Source organism: Ursus americanus, chromosome 19 (assembly GCF_024610735.1).
Source record: "Ursus americanus isolate L20-20 chromosome 19, mUrsAme1.1.p, whole genome shotgun sequence".
In the NCBI taxonomy this organism is placed as follows: Eukaryota; Metazoa; Chordata; class Mammalia; order Carnivora; family Ursidae; genus Ursus; species Ursus americanus.
Genome location: NC_142145.1, coordinates 46,263,070 through 46,282,735, shown reverse-complemented (window position 1 = coordinate 46,282,735; position 19,666 = coordinate 46,263,070). Strand labels below are relative to the sequence as shown.

Genomic DNA, 19,666 nt, shown 5'->3' with positions numbered 1-19,666 from the left:
AGGGCTTTATTCATTTATAAAGCATTAGGCATGTTAGATAATATTTAAATAAATATGTCAGTCCTATTTATATGTAGTTTATATAGTTTCAGGTTGCCTATAAGCTTTTTTTTTTTTTTTAGTATTTATGTATTTATTTGAGAGAGAGTAGGGGGATAGGCAGGAGGATGTGAGAATCTCAAGCAGACTCCCTGAGATCAAGACCTGAGCCAAAATCAAGAGTCAGAGGCTTGACCTGCTAAGCCACCCAGGCGCCCCTGCCTACAATCTTTTTAAATATTTTTTTTTATACTGTAATCTCCACAGCCAACATGGGGCTTAAACTCACAACCCCGAGATCAAGAGTCACACGTTCCACCAACTGAGCCTTCCAGGTGCCCCGAAGACCTCTGATTTTAAACTCTGAAAACATGTAAAACCTATAGGTTAGCACTTAACTAAGTAACACCTTTCCTGCCTTTGATAAACAGGTATCCTGATGAAAGCACGTGAATCCAAAGATTGTCAGAGGCTATACCTTCAATGAGTTAATCATGGGTACCCAAATGTATATAGAAGACAAGCTGTTGTCTTGAGAAAAGCACAAAATGAAGCAGATTATTCTCCAACACCTTTCAAGTCCAGCTAGAAAGGCTGCTGTTGGTAGGCTCAGTGTGTTGGTTACACACGGTAAACTGCATCTGGCATGTGTTTAAAATGCATGGAGGAGGGCACCTGGCTGGCTTAGTCCGTAGAGCATACAACTCTTGATCTTGAGGTCGTGAGTTCAAGCCCCACATTGGGGGTAGAGTTTACTTAATTTTTTTTTAAATAAAAATGCAGGAACACCTTGTTGGCTCAGTCGGTTGAGCGTCTGCCTTCGGCTCGGGTTATGGTGCCAAGGTCCTGGGATCGAGACTCGCATCGGGCTCCCTGCTCAGCGGAGGGCCTGTTTCTCTCTCTCCTGCTGCTGCTCCCCCTGCTTGTGTGCTCGCTCTCTCTCTGTCATAAATAAATAAAATCTTAAAAAAATAAGTAAAATGCATGGAGCACATTCCTGGGCCCTCTAAAAGAACTGAAAAACTACAAAGATTCTTCCTCAGACTGTCTTCAATTTTTAATTCAGTTACAAAAAAGGAATCGTTTTACATAAACCACATAGCACTAATACACTTATTTAACAAACATTTACCTTTTTTTTTTTAAAGATTTAATTTGTTTATTTGACAGAGACAGCCAGCGAGAGAGGGAACACAAGCAGGGGGAGTGGGAGAGGAAGAAGCAGGCTCCCAGTGGAGCATGGAGCCCGATGCAGGACTCGATCCCAGGATCCTGGGATCACGCCCTGAGCCGAAGGCAGATGCTTAACAACTGAGCCACCCAGGCACCCCTAACAAACATTTATCTTTACCAGGCACAATACTAAGTACAGTATCAGAATCAGGCAACATTTTACAAATTTCCTCCAAAGTAGCAAGCTTTTAAAGAAACCTATACCTAAAACTCATTCTGTTAATCCTGACATATTAACATAACAAGATGGTATTTAATTTTTAAAAATACCTCTTCAGAAATGAGCATTTGAAATACATCTCAAATTTTACCATCCAGCTGTCTGTTCTCAGCAAGCCTGGCAGTTTAAGAGACATCTCAAAATCTTTCTCATTGCTGAGTTGGTGCTGTTAGAATGGTTGCTTATGAAACTCCAGCATGCTTACACCTGAGTTCTTGAGCAAGCACTTAAAGAAGTAACAAAACAGTTGTCTGCGGTCAGACCAGCAGAGGCCAGAAGAGAGCTGTTTTTAGAGAATACTCCCTGGAAAGTAGGGGATGAATAGGAAGGACTATGATAAAAGAAAGTTTCTGGGATGAATAGGATATGAATTGGGAACCTTTGGTATAGGAAGGAAGGCTCGGTGGGCAAAAATGAGCTTTGAACATAGCTATTATTGAAATAAAACAAATGGCAGAAGCAGTAATTCATGGTCTTAAAGAAATACCACACCTTGTGTATTCACCACATGCTAGGCATTTGGAGATACAAAGAGATATGTGAGGTCTTGTTATTGCCCCGTAGAGACCAGACTTAAACATAGGAAGATGCCTGAGGGGCGCCTGGGTAGCCAGTTGTTAGGCATCTGCCTTCGGCTCAGGGCTCAGGTCATCATCCCAAGGTCCTGGGATCCAGCCCCACTTCAGGCTCCCTGCTCAGTGGGAAGCCTGCTTCTCCCTCTCACACTCCCCCTGCTTTTGTTCCCCCTCTCTCTGTCTCTCTATCAAATAAACAAATAAAATCTTAAAAAAAAAAATGCCTGAGAGGTTGAAGAACCTTAGACTGAGTGCCAAAAAAAACCCCAAAAAACAAACAAAAACAGTAAGGATAATTAGAATCCAAACTGTGCCTTAGGCTAAATTCACCTAGAGAAGCAGAAAGGAAAAGATAATGCACTCTAAGTTGGGAAATTCACCTGAATGTGTAAATGTTAACAGACCGAATCAGAAGGGGCCCTAGAGAGAATTTGGTTGCATCCCCTCCCTTCATAATGAGGAAAGAGAAGCCCAAAGAGAATTAGTGACTTGCCAAGATTCCAATGGGCTAGAACTGGAATGAAGTCTGGGACATCCCTATGGTGCTCTTTCCCCTTCGTAAGTGCTGGAGGCATGCTTCCTAGACACGTGGTACAGCTAGAGAGCAGAGCTAGGGGGTATTAATAAGAGAGGCAGTACACTGTGTCCTAAAGGCAAGACTAAAGAGTTTGGCCTTGAGCCTATAGTCCCGTAGTTTTCAAACCATTAGTGACATCCCTTTATTAAGATTAAATCTGGGGACGCCTAGGTGGCTCAGTCATTAAGCATCTGCCTTCAGCTCAGGTCATGATCCCAGGGTCCTGGGATCAAGCACCACATAGGCATTGGGCTCCTTGCTCAGCAGGGAGCCTGCTTCTCCCCCTGCCTTCTGCTCCCCCTCCTTGTGTTCTCTCTCTGACAAATAAATAAAATCTTTTTTAAAAATTTAAGATTAAATTAAATCTTACACAGAACCCCAATAAACAATGATATTTTAAAGTCGTAAGTTTATTTCAATCATTCAGATTTAATAAGCCTTTGCTTATAAATCCAATCAGCAAGACTAAATAAATACAAAATTATGAAGTGATTATGGATGGCAGGGAACATCAGCCTCATTATCCAGTCAAATGTTTGCCATACCCCAAACCAATTCAGTGGGACTCTCTGGGAGTGAAGTCCAGGCATCAATATTTTTTTTTAAAGTTCCTTAGGTAATTCTAGTGTGCAGTCAAATTTAAGAACCACTGCCCTAAGTCACTGTTCGAGGTCAGTTTGATGTTACTCAAACTTTAGATACATCAGGGTCACCTGACAGGCCGTTACACCACAACTGCCGGCCCCACCTCAAAGCGGGGAAGGGCCCGAACCTTATATTTTTCACGTGCTCCCAGGCGATGCTAATGCTGCCGGTACAAGGACCACGAGTACCTAATCATAAAAGTCACCCAGATGCTTGATAAATAGATTCTTAGGTCCTCTTGATTCAGGGGTAGCCCGAGGGTTTATAAGCTTAAAAAGTTCCAGAGGCACCAGGGTTCAGTTGATTTCGGCACAGGTCATGGCCCAGGTCCTGATTTTAGGGTTGTGAGATCCACCCCTCTAACGAGCTCTGAGCTTAGGGAGGATTATGCTTGAGAGTCTCTCCCTCTGCCCCTCCCCCCACTCTCACACATGCTTTTGTGTGCGTGCTCTCTCAAAGAAAGAAAGAAAGAAAAACCTTCAGAAAAATTAAAAGCTCCAGATCATTAGCAACAACTCTAAGAAATTTTGCTTAAAACAACAGGGAAAATTAAGTAGCAAAATTTGAAGCTTCCAGCATCCCCTTGACTAAAAATATTTTGAGCTGGGTAGTATTGCATTAAGGTAGAATTATCAGGTTAGCGATATAAGTAAGATGATTTTTTCCTTTTTTTTTTTTTTTTGGCAGGGGTAGTCAGACATTGAGTCAAGTGTACAAGAAAAAAATTCAGTAATTTTTTATAATATTCCAAGCACAAAGAGCACCTAGGCCAAGACGATGGCAGTAGAAATGGGGGCGGGGGAGTATAGTTAACAACCACTTCTGGGTTTTATATACCAGAACTGTGGCAGCTGAGGATACGAAGATGAATATGATGCCTATCACCAACCCAGTGGTTATAAGGGACATTATGAAGTAAAAATCAACTGGACGAGGTCTCCCACTGGAAATGAGAAGAGACCCTTGTTCCACATATTTATAATTGTAAAACTTTAAAAAACAGGGATGAATTCATCTGTAATTCTGAAGTGAACTTTTTTTTGGACACATTAAGGAATTCAGGAACAATGACATAGTAGATATTTACCCCCCAAAAAAATAATTTATTAAATCATAGGCCAACCCCCCCCCCCAAAACATAGGAGTATTTTATAGGGCTGTAACAGTTGGCTTGGACTATCCTTCCTGATGCATTTCCTAATATGTGTTACTCTCCACTCAAGCTCAGGAATATACATTATCATCCAGCTGGAGATTTGTCTAAGAGATCTGCTTTTTTTTTCCTTTTATCCTTTATTCATTTTTTCACTCAGATAATCATTTGTTCGTGTTTACTGACTCTGGGCCATTTCCAGTGTCCATTAACATTTCCACCAAAGGCTGGCAGGACCAATAAAGGTGAAACTCAGACCAACCTTAGACTATGGGTCTATTTTGACAAGATATTTGGGAGAAAAAGGGCCCTCAAAATATGAAGGATGGTTTAGATTTCCAGGGATCCAGGCAATGGCCTAAAAACTTAATTCAATAATTCTTGGGAAAACAGAGCTATCAACAAGCTAGAGAAAGCCTCCAAATTTAACTTCGAGAAAGGTAGGCAGATTTCCAGGTAGGATCCAGTCAATAAAAATCATTCTTTAAATGCAGTAGAGATCTGCTGAAACAACACCAGACAGAGATTCTAAGGTTCGAGGGAGAGGAGAACCTTGAAGAGGAGAGCTGAACTGGGCTGACAGTGTTTCGGTGGGATGGGAGGCTGAGCAGTGCAGGCTTCACTCATCAGAGGGTTTCTACTGGGAAGCCAAGAACCCAGTGGACCTGCTGGTTGTCTCCCAACGCTGGAAGGACACTGGAAGCTTGGGCCGCATTACAACTTTCCCCTTCAAGATGTTTGTTAAATGTTGAAGTTATACAGGCTGGGAGGCTAAAAAGCTGTATTGTAGAGCTCTTTTAGGGAAAATGATTAAAATGGTATACTTTAAATTTTAGGGCAGTGAAAAAATTTTAAAAACAGTTTTGAACAGACTCACTGTGCTAATAAGGAAACAACAATAAAGTTCAGGAGCTGCCATGGGAAGGTGCCAGGTTAATGCCCCAGACTCTTAGTTGAAAAACCTGGAGGGCTATGAGGTCAGAATGGGCTAGCAAAGGCAGGCTTTGCCCTGCCAGCCCTGCAACCCCACCTGCCCTCTGCTTAGTCCCTGGTTGGACTGAGGTGGTCTGTCCCCACCCCTCCTGGCAGAGGCAAGTGTGAGTCTTTTGGAAGAATATAACCTCATATCTGGAGCCTCACAGTATTCAGCATTCAATAGAAAAAAATTCTAGATGGTGCCTGGCTAGCTCAGTCAGGAGAGCATGCACCTCTCTATCTCAGAGTCATGAGTTCAAGCCCCAAGTTGGGCCTGGAACCTACTAAAAAAAAAAAAAAATCTAGTCAAGCTGAAAGACAGGACCCTATAACCAAAACTCAGGGGGAGAAAACAGATGCACAGGTGATCCAGATACTAGGGTTAGTAGACAAAGACTTAAAGATCACTGATTAATATGCTTAAGAAAAGAGGAAATTTTGAGAAAATCACTTTTTAAAAAGAATTTCACCAGAAAATTGAAATCTGTTTTAAAATCTAAAGGAAATTCTAGAACTGAAACATAATACCTGAAATTAAGAACTCAACTTATGGCTTTAGATACAACAGAAGACAAAAATCAGTAAACTGGGGGCACCTGGGTGGCACAGTGGTTAAGCATCTGCCTTCAGCTCAGGGCATGATCCCGGAGTCGTGGGATCGAGCCCCGCATCGGGCTCCTCTGCTGTGAGCCTGCTTCTTCCTCTCCCACTCCCCCTGCTTGTGTTCCCTCTCTCGCTGGCTGTCTCTATCTCTGTCAAATAAATAAATAAAATCTTTAAAAAAAAAAAATCAGTAAACTGGAATATAGGTTAATAGAAAATATCCAAACTGAAGCAAAGAGATTAAAAAGCAAGGAAGACAAAGGCACCTGGGTGACTCATTCGGTTAAGTGACTGACTCTTGCTTTTGCCTCAGGTCATGATCTCCAAGTTGTGAGATCAAGTCCCACATAAGGCTCCACACTCATCAGGGAGTCTGCTTGGGATTCTCTCTCCTTCTCCCTCTGCCCCTCCCCCCACTTGTTCGCTCATATGCTCTCTCTCTCTCTCTCTCTCTCTCTCTCTCTCTCGCAAATAAATAAATCCTAAAAAATAAAATAAAATAAAATTTTAAAAAAAGGAAAGAAAAGGAAGATAAAGAGCCTAAGAGACCTGGGACACATTGAAGAACTCGAACATGTGTGTAATTGGACTCTCAGGAGAAAATGGGCAGAAGCCATAGTGTAGCTCTGTTGAGCCTTTTCCAAAACGAACAAAAGACATCAACCCACAAATTCAAGAGGCTCTTCAAATCTCAAGCAGCAGATACGCAAATCCAACCACATCTGGCCACATAATGGTGAGATGCCGGAGGTCATAAGAAAAATCTAAAAGCATCCAGAAGAGGGAAAAATTCGTTACCTTGAAATAACTTACAATGACATGAATGATTTCTTAAACTGGAATTCAGGTGACAGTAGGATGACAAATTTAAATTGCTGAAAGAAAATAATTGATAACTTAGAATTCAATGCTCAAAGTATCTTTCAAAAGTAAAAGAAAAACATTTTCAAAGAAAAGCTGAGAAAATTCATCACCAGCAGACTTGCACTAAAATACTATCCTAGGGGCGCCTGGGTGGCACAGCGGTTAAGCGTCTGCCTTCGGCTCAGGGCGTGATCCCAGCGTTATGGGATCGAGCCCCACATCAGGCTCCTCCGCTATGAGCCTGCTTCTTCCTCTCCCACTCCCCCTGCTTGTGTTCCCTCTCTCACTGGCTGTCTCTATCTCTGTCGGATAAATAAATAACATCGTTAAATAAAATAAAATAAAATAAAATAAAATACTATCCTAAGTCCTCAAGGTCAAAGGAAAATGATTGCAAGCAAAAACTTGGAAATATAGGTAGGAATGAAGAGCACTGGAAATGGTAAATATGGACTTAACATATTGGTAGTCTGATATTTTATCAAGTGGATTTTTTTTTAAGAGGCAGAGAGAGGTGGGGGAGGGACAGAGGGAGAGAGAGAATCTTAAGTGTCTCCATACTGGACATGGGGGTCCATCTCACAGCCCTGAGCTGAAATCAAGAGTCAGACGCTTAACCGACTGAGTCACCATTATTGTGGCAATGAATCAGAAAGAAGAGACAGTGGTGATGGATCAGAAAGATGGAGGGGTCAAAACTTGAGCTGGAGTAAGGTGGGAGAGGGGGTTTCATAAAGGAAAAGGGGTCACATGAGCAAAGGCCTGGAAGAAGTAGAACAGAAGGGGTGTTGCAAGTTGTGGTGGGGGCTACAGGGAGAAGACAATTAACCAGGTAGGAGTGTCCAGTAGGGAAGTCACAGCTCATGGGGCACACACGAGTGCCCACTAAATCAGGATCTCTAAGTACAATTGTACAAATGACACTGAAACTCTAAGCCCCTGAAAACCTCCCTGCTTTCTAAATGTTCAAACTCTGGACGAGGGATACAGAGCAAGTAACACTTGGCCATAGAGTCATTTCCTATACTGCCACTGCCGTTTTTTTTAAATACACTGTCATTTTTTTAAAGTGAATTTAACTCCATACATTTTATTTCATAGATATTAATTGACCACTGCTTATTTGCTCACAGTGAATTCAGCAGAGACTAGAGGTAGACATGGAACAGGCTTCCCAGGCCCAGAAGAAAACTGAAAGACCAAATCAGTACTTCTAGAACATTCTAGAACACCCACAAAGGGATTTTCCAAAACATGAGCAAGCTGGTTTCATATTTCAGGACTTGAAAGACAAGTCATTTTGACAAGCTACAGATGCAGCACACAGAAGGCCGATAACTCAGCTAGGGGGATGATGTCAGGTACAAGGCATCTGCTTGGCAGTACCACCTGCCCCCCAGCTTACTTCCTGGACACCCCATTTGTTCCAGACAAGAGGGGGAAGCCAGGTTAACCTGACACAGCTGCTGAATTATCCAAAGATGTTCCCTGGCACTTCTTCACTGTGTAGAAAACACGTGAATGCCTCTTTAATCAGGAGAATGGTACCGTGGGGAGGCATGGTGAGACTTGCCCCCCAAAATACTACTTAGTAATGTCCTAACGTCAAGGGGAAGCAACGGGGAAATGTTAGAAATAGGATTAGCCATGAAATCAGCCGTGTAAACAGAGATGTCTATCATGGTTCTATTTGTCCTCTGACAATGTAAACATGGCATATTTTTTATTCATTAGAAGCTGAAATAAAAAACTATAGCCTTCATCTCTTGAAGAGAAACTTCTGCTGTGTGGGTTTTGTCCCATTCCTCTGATTGTTTGCATCACCCAATTCCTCTGCCTTTGTCTCAGCTGAGTGGGGAGAGCCTTGATGGAACTTCAGGGGCTCCAGAAATCACCCCATTTGCCTGTGACCCTAAGCTGAAATGCTCATCATCACAGAATTATTTCCTTCTGTTAAGGCATGCTACACAATTCCAGGACTCTCGTGTGAAAATGTGAGCATGCCTACGTACCACGCTGAACACCAAACGGCTCAGTTGGTAGGGCATGCGTCTCTTAATCTCAGGGTTGTGAGTCCAAGCCCCACGTTGGGTGCAGAGATGACTTAAACATAAAATCTTAAAACAAACAAACAAAAGAACCAAGAGTTTGGCCTGGAGTTTTCCCAGACTTAATGCTTTTTAAGGAGAGTGTTGTGCTTGTGATTCATGTTTTTTAATGAGTTAATTATAGATTCACATGCAGTTGTGAGGAATAATACAGAGAGATCTCCTGGACCCTTCACCACGTTTCCCCCAATGGTAACATCTGCAAAACTCGAGCACAATATCACAACCAGGATGTTACCTTTGATACCATCCACCCACCTTATTCAGATTTCTCTAGTCTTATGTGTACCTATTAGTGTGTGTGCATTTAATTCTATACAACTTTATCGCATGTTCATGTGTCCACCACAGTCACCATGACAACCAATAATCTGTCTTCCATTGCTAAAGTTTTGCCATTTCAAAAGTGTTAGACAAATGGAAGCGTATAGTATGTAACTTTGGGATTGCCTTCTTTTCACTCAGTGTAATTTATCCAAATTGTTGCACGGCTCAGAACTTCCTCCCTTTTTATTGCTGGCTGGGCTCTACGGTAGGCTCTACCACAGTTTAGTTTCAACTGCGGGAGGACATCTGGGCTGTTCCCGGTTTGGGGTTATTACAAATAAAGCTGCTGTGAGCATTCATGGAGTGGTTTTTGTGTGGACACACATTTTTATTTCTCTGGGAAATTGCCCGAGTGCCATTACTGGATCATATGGTAATAGCAGATTTAGTATTTGAAGAAACTGCCAAACCGTCCTCCAGAGAGGCGGTACCATTTTACATTTTTCACAGCTACATACGAGGGATCAGGTTCTCCACATCCTTGTTGGCATTTAGTGTTAGTGACGATTGTAATAATAGTCGCTATTTTTTATTTTCATCACCCTGAACTGTATGCAGTGATATCTCGTTGGGGTTTTAATTTGCATCCCTCTGAAGGCTAATGATGCTGAACGTCTTTTCACGTGTGTATTTCCATCTGTATATCCTCTTCGGTGAAATGTCTCTCCATACATTTTGCCCATTTTCTAACAGGATTTTTTAACTGTTGAAAATGCTTTACATTGAAATGGAAGTCTGCTTACTTTTGTCAATAGGAAGTCCATCTTGCAAAATTTGTTTAAATGGAAGTCAGCTTTAGGGGCAACTGGGTGGCTCAGCATTGAACATCTGTCTTCAGCTCAGGTCATGATCCCAGGATCTTAGGATCGAGCCCTGCATCAGGCTCCCTGCTCAGCGGGAGTCTGCTTCTCCCTCTCCCTCTGCCTGCTGCTTCTCCCTGCTCGTGCTCGCGCTCTCTCTCTGTCAAATAAATAAATAAATAAATAAATAAATAAATAAATAAATAAATTTTAAAAATCTTTTTAAAAAAAGAAAGAAAGTCAGCTTTACCTCCTAGCAATTTCAGAGGTGCTAAGGGTTGTTTATGGCTACCTGGTGAGTACCAGTTTTTGAGATAGGATCAGAAAAAGATAAAGCAGGTGGACTCCCTAGATCCTTAGGATTTTACCCCCTTCTGGGGCTAATGCTTCACAGACACACACACACACACACACACACACACACACACCCTTTCCACATTTCTTTCACCGAAAGGGTGTCAAGCCAGTATGAACTACCTCGGGGGAAGACAGACTGAAGTGGCTTATTTCAATCCACAGCATCTGTCTGCCCCTGTTCCACAGTGAAGACCTTGAGGATCACCTGGGCACAGTTAGAGGGTGACCCAGACTTGATTACTGGTTCCCCTCCCCTCCAGAGAGTCACATGGCCAGCAGGTGTGCGCTGGAGCCAAAACGAGGGGGAGACCAGTGCCTCTAGCTGGGGGTTTGGAGGGCGGGACTTGGAGCGGACGCGTGGAGGAAGGCGGCTGCCGGGGAAGCACTGGGCGGCCCAGTCAGCAATCTCCAGCCCTCAGTGCTCTGCGCCAGCCTGCCTTGTCAAAGCTCTCAGCTATGGCGCAGGCCAGCACGCCACAACCTGGGGAGCGGCTCTAAGCCCGACAAAAGATTTTAAAAATATATCTGAAAGAGCTCGTTTCAAGCTTTGATTCCAATGTCTGCACATCCTTTGATGTCCTATAAAAACTTCCGTCCCGTTGACCTTGCTCTTCTGAACACGGTTCCACTGTTTGCTCAGAGAAAGCTAAGATGTCTGTTTTCTCCTCCAGAAAAAAAAGAAAACTTTCCCATTTCATTTTATATTTTCAGTTCCTTTTAGATGATAAGCTGACATTGAAGCACACTAATTGGTTATGTTATTTTTAAATGAATTTTTAATGGCAAATAATTTGTTCCATCTGGGAAAAGGCACTTTCAGCAAACAGGCACAAATCAGGATGGATTATTTCCAGCATTTAAAAAAAAAGAGAAAGTGTATTTAGATCCACTTCATACTGGTCGTTCAGTGTCAGCGGCATTTCCTGATCCTGAAGAGGGTCTGAGCCCTTGGCTGCTTCTCTCATCCCTGAGGCACTCACCTCTCACAATATTAAAGAGACTTTTGCTCACACACTCCCTCCCCTCCACGGTTTCTGTCAGCCCCGGTTCAGGTGGTTGCGGTTCGGGTGGTTGCCGGGGACAATTGTGGTTCACACTGTGGTGGGAGCGCACACCGAACTTAACCCAGCCCTTGACAAAGGCAATCGGTGGTGTCACACGTCAGCCTGAACTTGGGTGAACTTGGCTTCTCTGGGTGCTGTTCCCATAGCACTTATTTAAGAGGAGGAAGCATGAAAAGCCATCAAGCATTTAGGGAAAACAAGGGATAAGACAGTCCTGGGGTCCGATTTGATCCATCCTGCTCTCTCATTTGCCCTCTGCGAGCTCCAAAACGAAAAGCATTCGTAGAAAGGAAAGAACAGTTATTTGTACACTCATATTCCTAGCAGCGTTTTTCACAATAGCCAAATGCGAAACAACTCAAATGTCCACGGATTGCTGAGTGGATAAACAAAATGTGGTCTCTATGTACAGTGAAGTATCATTCAGCCAGAAGAAGGAAGGCAATTCAGACACATGTGCCACCATGGATGAACCTTGAAGACATCATGCTAAGTGAAACAAGCCAGACACAAAAGAACAAATATTATATGATTCTACTTATCTAAGGTACCTTGAATAGTCAAATTGGCAGCAATAGAAATTAGAAGAGAGGTTACCAGGGGCTGGGGAAGGGGAGCATCAGGAATTGTTTAATGGGTATTTCACTTGGGGATGATGAAAAGTACTGGAGACGACAATGAGAATGGATTTTATGCCACTGAACTATACACTTAAAAATGGTTAAAATGGTAAGTTTTATGTTTTATATGTTTTACCACAATAAAAAAAAAGGAAAGAAAATATGTTTGTGCTCTTCACTGCCCCCAGGTCCTTTTTTTTTTTTTTAAGATTTTATTTATGTATTTGACAGAGAGAGAACAACACAAGCAGCAGAGAGAGAGGGAGACGCAGACTCCCCACTGAGAAGGGAGCCTGACACAGGGCCTGTTCTCAGGACCCTGAGATCATGACTTGAGCCGAAGGCAGCTGCTTAACTGACTGAGCCACCCAGGCACCCCCGCCAGGTCCTTTTTTAAAGAAAGGCTTCTAGGTATCATTGCTAAGTAAGGCAATGTTTAGTGACAAAACTAGCTGGTGGCGTGCTGGTAAGTATTTATCAACCGGCTTTCCAACAACAGCAACAAAATATCTGTAGCAAGTATGTGTACAGAAGATGATTATAAATGTTACTGGTAGAAAGGACGTGAGTCACATGATTTACAAATAACAAAACATACAAACTCCTGTATGTCCATGATTTCTCAATACAACTGATTTTCATGAAACGATTTCATTGACTCCTGCTGAGCTCTTGTATCCACAGTGGTTGCAACTGATGACCAAATACTATTCTGACATGAATACTGGTTGATATTTTAATTTACTTTAATGAGTAAGACAAAAATGAAACAATAAAGACATAGGTGAGAACATCATTCATCAATGATGTAAGCAATTTTTTTTTTATGAATTGGATGATAGTTTTGTACTGTGTTTTTTGTTTGTTTTTTTAAGTAGGCTCCACGCCCAGTGCGGGGTTTGAACCCTGGGATCAAGACTTGCTGCTCTACCAACGAAGCCAGCCAACACCCCTTCCCTCTCCTCTTGATCTGGCATAGCAGGGACTTATGCAGGGGGCCATAGGAATCCCTGTCTATTAAAGAAATATGGGGAAATCTACCACAGGCTCTGACTTCTGGGCATTTTCTTTCTAGTCTTCTGATGCTCAGTACAGCAATTTAATGACCTCAACAATCGGAAAAGAGGGAAACTCTACATGATGTATCTTAAGTAGGAATCTTGGAGTGGCTGCCCATTAAATGGGATTTCATTGGTGAGAAAAGCATACCACAGAAGGAAGTGGGAAAACTGAATAAGCCCTATGATAAAATGAGGCAATAGAAATAGTGCAAATCTAGAGGCGTAAGAAAATATTTTTATTTTTATTTTTTTTATTTTTTAAGTAAACACTATACCCAACGTGGATCTGCTACTCACAACCCCGAGATCAACAGTCACATGTCCTACTGACTGAGCCAGCCAGGTGCCCCAGAAAATATTAAAAAACAAAAACAAAAAACTCAGTAACATCTGGTCATCAAATATTATGTAATTCATGGACCCTTTTAAAGAGAAAAAAAATTGTTACAGACTCATTTTAAAAGAAAAATAATTCTCATGGACCCTCAATATTGCCTTAAATGATTTTTATTATGTTTTTAAAAAAATACAAACAAAAACTAGGCATGAAGCCTGTATGCTTATAACCCTCATATAATTGCAAAAATAAATGTACTAAATACAAACAAAACCACAAAAATCAACACTTTTAATGAATGGCACTAATTTAATGAACAACATTAATCTAATGTGATGAATGATATTCTTGAAAACAAGTTGCCACTGTTGGGGGTTAATTGGTTTGTTGAAAAAAATTAATTAATCCATCAGTGAATAAATCTTGACTTCATCGGTACCAGCAGCGGGCAAATGACAGCATCACTGACCCCCCCCCCCCCTCGAGCCACCAGCTCTCCACTGCTACATAAACACCAGGGAGTGCAAAGTGCTGCCTCTCATAGAAGAAATGGTTTCTTCTCTCTTCTATTTTCCCACACTTGTTAATAAGCAAACAAAAAAAGAAACAGCAAGGAGCTCAGATTCGCCGCATAGTTCATACATGTAGGTGGTGTGTAGTTTTACAGTATTAAAGGTTGCCTGGTGGGGGGGACATTTACTTGCTTTATTCTTTTTTTTTTTTTTTTTTAGATTTTTTATTTATTTATTTGACATAGATAGAGACAGCCAGCGAGAGAGGGAACACAAGCAGGGGGAGTGGGAGAGGAAGAAGCAGGCTCCCAGCGGAGGAGCCTGATGTGGGGCTTGATCCCATAACGCCGGGATCACGCCCTGAGCCGAAGGCAGATGCCTAACTGCTGTGCCACCCAGGCGCCCCTACTTGCTTTATTCTCCCATAATTGATTTTATATCGCTTGAGACCCCATTGCTGTCCGGCAACGAGAAACACCTTACCAATGCAGTCCCTCTGGTGTCTGGCCATCTTCTGGAAGGAGACCGCTCTCGCATTGCGGTTCCCCAGCCCGCAGCACCGTCCAGCCTCGACGTGCGCGGAATCCTCGCCGAGGTCCGTGGTGAAGGGCCGAGCTGAGGTCAGCTAGCCTCCGTGCTCTCTCTCTTCTGCAAGGCCCGTTGCCCCTCGGACCACCAGGAACGATGATGCGCTCCCCGCTGGCCCCGGGCTGCCCTGGCACCCCGACCCCACCCCGGCGTAGCCCTGTCTTGCCCTGAGGCCTGCACTGCCAGCAGAGCTTCCCTCCCAGGGCCCGACCCCATACCCCCGCGGCCCCACCGCCAGTTTCTGGTCTGAGTCTCTGTGGCTTGGGTGGTTATCTGGAAAGGCAGCGGGTGGGAGGAGACGCCACAATCCATGCACCACAGAAACTGGGGGTGACGTTTCTTTAGACCATGGGCATGACTTTGTGTTCTGTACCGCGATTTCCAGCAAATTCTGTGGAACTTCAAGGGGAGCAGATTTTGCCAGCCCCAAGATATGCCTCTTCCGCATGTTGATTATCTTAAGCTGATTGGTTTTGTTTTTAAAGATTTACTTATTTAGTTGGGAGAGGGTGGGGGATGGGGCGGAGGGCAAGGGAAAGAGCCTTTAGCAGACTCCCACCTAGCGCGGAACCCCACGGGGGGGGGGGGGATTAATCAGCCGATTGTTCAAGAAATAACAAGCACAGGGTGAAGCCTTGAAAACGGAGAAGTTACCCTTTTGCAGAAAACGTTTACATTTATAAGAGAAATCTCCATTTGTAAGGGTGTCTCCTACACGAACCTGGAAGAGGAGGACATCTAGAGCTCTAGAAATCTGTTCCCAGTGGAGAATGCAAGGACTTAATCTGCATGACAACCTTACCTTTGTGCTTCTCCTGGTCACCTCCCCAAACTGAGTGCCCACCCCCAACCTCTTTGTCTTGGGCTGAAGGTGGTGTTTGAGGTTATTTGCTTTGGCCATTTGGGGGAGTTCAGTTTTTTGGGGCCTCTCCTGTATGCAGGAGGTATACCTGTTATTAAACTGTCGTTTGTTTTTCTACTGTTACTCTCTCTCCTGCCAATTTAATTATTAAACCAGCCAAAGAGCCTAGAAGGGAAGAAGTAAAACTTTTCCACCCGTACAGCCCCCAGGACAAACCAGCACCGCAACTGCTCCCTGAGCCCAGATGGTAACTGTTGGGTGGCAGGGGAGACTGTCATCTACAGGCACTATTACTCACACCTGAAGCTAACAAGCATCAACCTAGAACAGGTAAGATCAGCCACCTGCGGAACCAAAGCACTTCAGACAGCTTCTGCACAGCCAGCCACTGGGCGGGATATAATCAGGAGATGAGAGCACCTCTCAAGCCAATCAAGAGACCAGAGGGCCTCTGTAGTGTGGCCATTGCCTCCTTAGGACTGGAACCTTTTTTAACGGTGCCTGGGAGGCTCAGTCGGTTCAGCCTCCGACTCTTGATTTAGGCTCAGGTCTTGAGCTCAGGTCGAGAGTTCAAGCCCTGCTTTGGGCTCCATGCTGGATGTGGAGCCTACTCAAAAAAAAAAAAAAAAAAAAAAAACCACCTAAAATAATGACCTAGTTGATCACAGTTTAACTGATGGCCTGACGGAAGGATGTTGTGCTCTGTATGGATGCTAAAACCTAGGAGAGGGAGCCAAAGAGTAAATATTTGTCAGTGTTTATCCTGTGCTGCAAATACTGTATGTTTGACAGGTCACTGCATAAAATAAAGCCAACATTTACAGGACACTCGCTATATGCGCCAGGCCAGAGGTAAGCTTAAAATCCACTCTCAGTTAATCTGGACAAACACATAATGAGGTAGGTTTAACCATCAGTCTTTTGTGAGTTTGATTACTGGGAATCAGTCTCCTTTGGGACTGATTTGCTCTGAGAGATCTGAGGATACTGAATATCTGGACTTGCAAAGCTGAGAGTTTGGAACATAGTGACCCCGCCAACATACAACTACCCGGGCGTGCCAGGCTGAAACAGATGGCTGGACTCTCTTCAACCATCTTGATTACAAAAGAGATCATCTGTTCCAGCCCTCAGTTGACCCGGGCAGCATATCAAAGTCATGTTTTTGTTGCAGGATGCTAGACTCCAAATATGCAAACCCCAGATTGGAAGAGACATGTGACATGGAGTTCAAATGGGCCAATCTCTGCAGAAACTGGAACTGTTTTCATCATGCATGCTTTACTTCAAGGACACGTAAACAGAAACAAGAATACATTCCACTAAAGACAGGTGACATGTCTGGAATGACTTTTAGGGGACAAAAGTGGGCACAGAGTGGGGAATGCATTGGCAAGGATTCTAACTGCCGGGAAGGAGAGGAACCCCCGCTCCCAAAAAGGCATCTTGATAGAAGATTTAAAACTTGAATCATTGACATTATAATCTTACTACAACTGGTAAATATCTAAGAGGAGGGAATTATAATTATTCTGACATTATGCAGCTTCCAGCCTAATGTCAGTCTGAGCTGATCTTAGCTCTAAGACAAGAGATTGCGCTGTGGCGTGGGGAACACCCATCTGCTGCCGTCACATAATCGAACCCAGCAGGGCTGGGAGGACTGGCGTGCTGTTATTATGCCAAGATGAAAGTGGCTGGCACAGTGTGTCTGCTTTGGTAATTAGACCTCTCATTACAGCTCTCGAAAGTAAAGCCAGACCCAGCAACTTTTTTTTTCCAGAAACTTTCTTTGATAGTAAAATATTCCTGCCTTCTTCTAGACATGGGTACTGATCTAAGAGGTATCTGTTGATAGTAACAAAAGTATAAAATATGCACAGGTGTATGTATAAGATATATATAAAATAATGAATTGAAGATCAGAGAAGACTTATGAAACGGTATATGCCTATGATCTGAAAGACAGCCTCAAATATGTACATATGGATGAATCAATGACCCATACTGCAGCAATATGGACCCCATGGAGATGTGGGCAGAAATGAAAAGGAGGGGCGCCTGGGGGGCTCAGTCAGTCCAGCATCCAACTCCTGGTTTCAGCTTTGGTCATGATCTTGAGGTTGTGGGATCGAGCCCCATGTCAGGCTCTGCACTCAGTGTGGAGTCTGTTTGAGATTCTCTCCCTCTGCCTCTGCTCCTCCCCCTTCTCTCTCTCTCGAATAAATAGATAAAAAGAAAGGAAAAGGAACATTTTGTAAATATTAAATATATATTTGTATTTTATTTATACATATTTATTTTTTAAAATTCTGCTTTTACATATTATAATATACATACATATAATATACATATGCATATTATATATAACGTGCGTATATATGTATGTATATTATATATAATCACATTTTATTTATACATATATATTTTAATACTCCTTTTTCTTCCTATTCGTGTCTCCTTAAAGTCCATGATGATGCAGTATCCTGGGTCCCCATTCATTCATGCCCCCTTTTCTCCTATTCCTCCACAATAAGATAAGGGAGGTAAGATTGTGAACAATGAGCATAGTATCTGTGATATTTTAGTTTAAGGATGTGGGGAGTGGTACAAAAGGGCTGCTATCCCCAAGACTGTCTCCACACACGGGGACAGAACAGTTCCAGTGATACCAACTGTCTCTTCTTTGTTTTTTGTTTTTTTTAATTAAAACAACAAAAAAAATTTTTAAGTAAACTCTACCCCCAATGTGGGGCTCAAACTCACAACTTAGACATCAAGAATTGCGTGTTCTACCAACTGAGGCAGCCAGGTGCCCCTCCAATTATTTTGTCTTCTTTTCCTTTTTTTTCTCTTTTTAAAGATTTTATTTATTTATTTATTTACTTGAGAGAAAGAGAGTGAGTGCGAGAGCACAGCGGGCCATAGGGGGAGGAGGGGAGAGAGAAGCAGGCTCCTCACTGAGCAGGGAGCCCAATCCAGGGCTCGATCCCAGGACTCTGGGATCATGACCTGAGCCAAAGGCAGACACTTAACTGACTGAGCCACCCAGGCGTCCCACCTTGATTTTTCAATCAAGCCAAGCATGGTGATCTGTCTGTATCCCCGTGAGATCAGAACTTCTAATCCTGACAGGTCTCCATGGCTCTATGGACAGAAAACATGGGTCAGTCTGACCAAAAACTACAGCCAGAATAATTCTCAGAATTTTCCTGTTGCAAATTTTTAAGAGACAGTTTCAGAAGGGTGGCAGTGATACACTGAATGAAAGTTTGGGTGAGCCTGTGGACCAGTGAAAATAGTTTATAGGCTGAAAATGTTTTTTAAAAGTTTATAATTTTTTGCTGATTATTAAACTAATACAGCTGATTGTAGAACATACAGCAAAGCATAAAGAGAGAGAGAGAAAAGAAGAATCACCTATAACCCTTATCCCACTGTGGCTGTGAACAACTGTTTCAGCCTCAGAGGTGGAGCTAAACGAATCTTCCACCGTTGACAAATGTCCTCCAGTATTTGGTGTCTGCCCCTCACTCCAAGAGCTTCTCATCCACACTCCCAAAGCCAACGACACTTCGTAGGGCAGCCTGAGTCTTGCACAGAATTGGGAACTGCTATAAAGTGAATGTTTGGAGTCCCCAAGGGGGCTTCTGCCCAGAAATGCTCTGTTCCAATCTGCTCCCCAGAACCAGGACTCAGGAGACAGCGTCTGTCCACGGGAAAAGTTGGCTCGATGTAAATACCTGTTGCCTTAAACTCATTCGTGCCGAAATGTGAACGAGGACTGGTAGATGTGTCTACAAGGAGCAAGAGGGCTACCCAGCGCGCCAGGCCTCTGAGTTAGGAACACTGCCCTGCAGGAAGGAGCCCTTCTACAGTCAGGCGGCCCCACTTGTTAGTGACTCCTTTAACTTTAAACACGGCTATTCTTTGAGCAGAAACCGTCTAAGTGGTGCTCGTCTTCCACGGCCCCACGGCACCTGTTTCACGTGGGAAAGCTGGGCTGGCACACGGAAGTCAAATCGCAGACATCCTTTCGCCTCTACTTTCTTCCCTTTTGAAAGTGACCTCTTTCTCTCACATCCCCGAACTGTTGAAATTCATTGAAAATAGCAGGGAGCCTATGGGGCCAAGTTGTCCGGTTTC

The 19,666-nt window shown here is 43.2% G+C and overlaps 1 protein-coding gene across 7 annotated transcripts in view; it reads left to right on the top strand.

Annotated features, from left to right (window-relative positions):
• The window catches only part of RBBP8 (RB binding protein 8, endonuclease), a 122,012-nt gene extending 107,997 nt beyond the window's left edge, over positions 1–14,015 (top strand). For 5 of the 7 annotated variants that reach the window (XM_045781779.2, XM_087869924.1, XM_087869922.1 and 2 more), the window contains exon 19: positions 13,039–14,013. In XM_045781779.2, coding sequence (XP_045637735.2) covers positions 13,039–13,139 — 101 coding nt within the window. In that variant the 3' untranslated portion in view covers positions 13,140–14,013. Of the gene's footprint in view, positions 1–13,038 lie in introns of all 7 variants that reach the window. The other 2 variants (XM_087869926.1, XM_045781783.2) reach the window with 1 other exon arrangement.
• Positions 14,016–19,666: the final 5,651 nt, after the last annotated feature.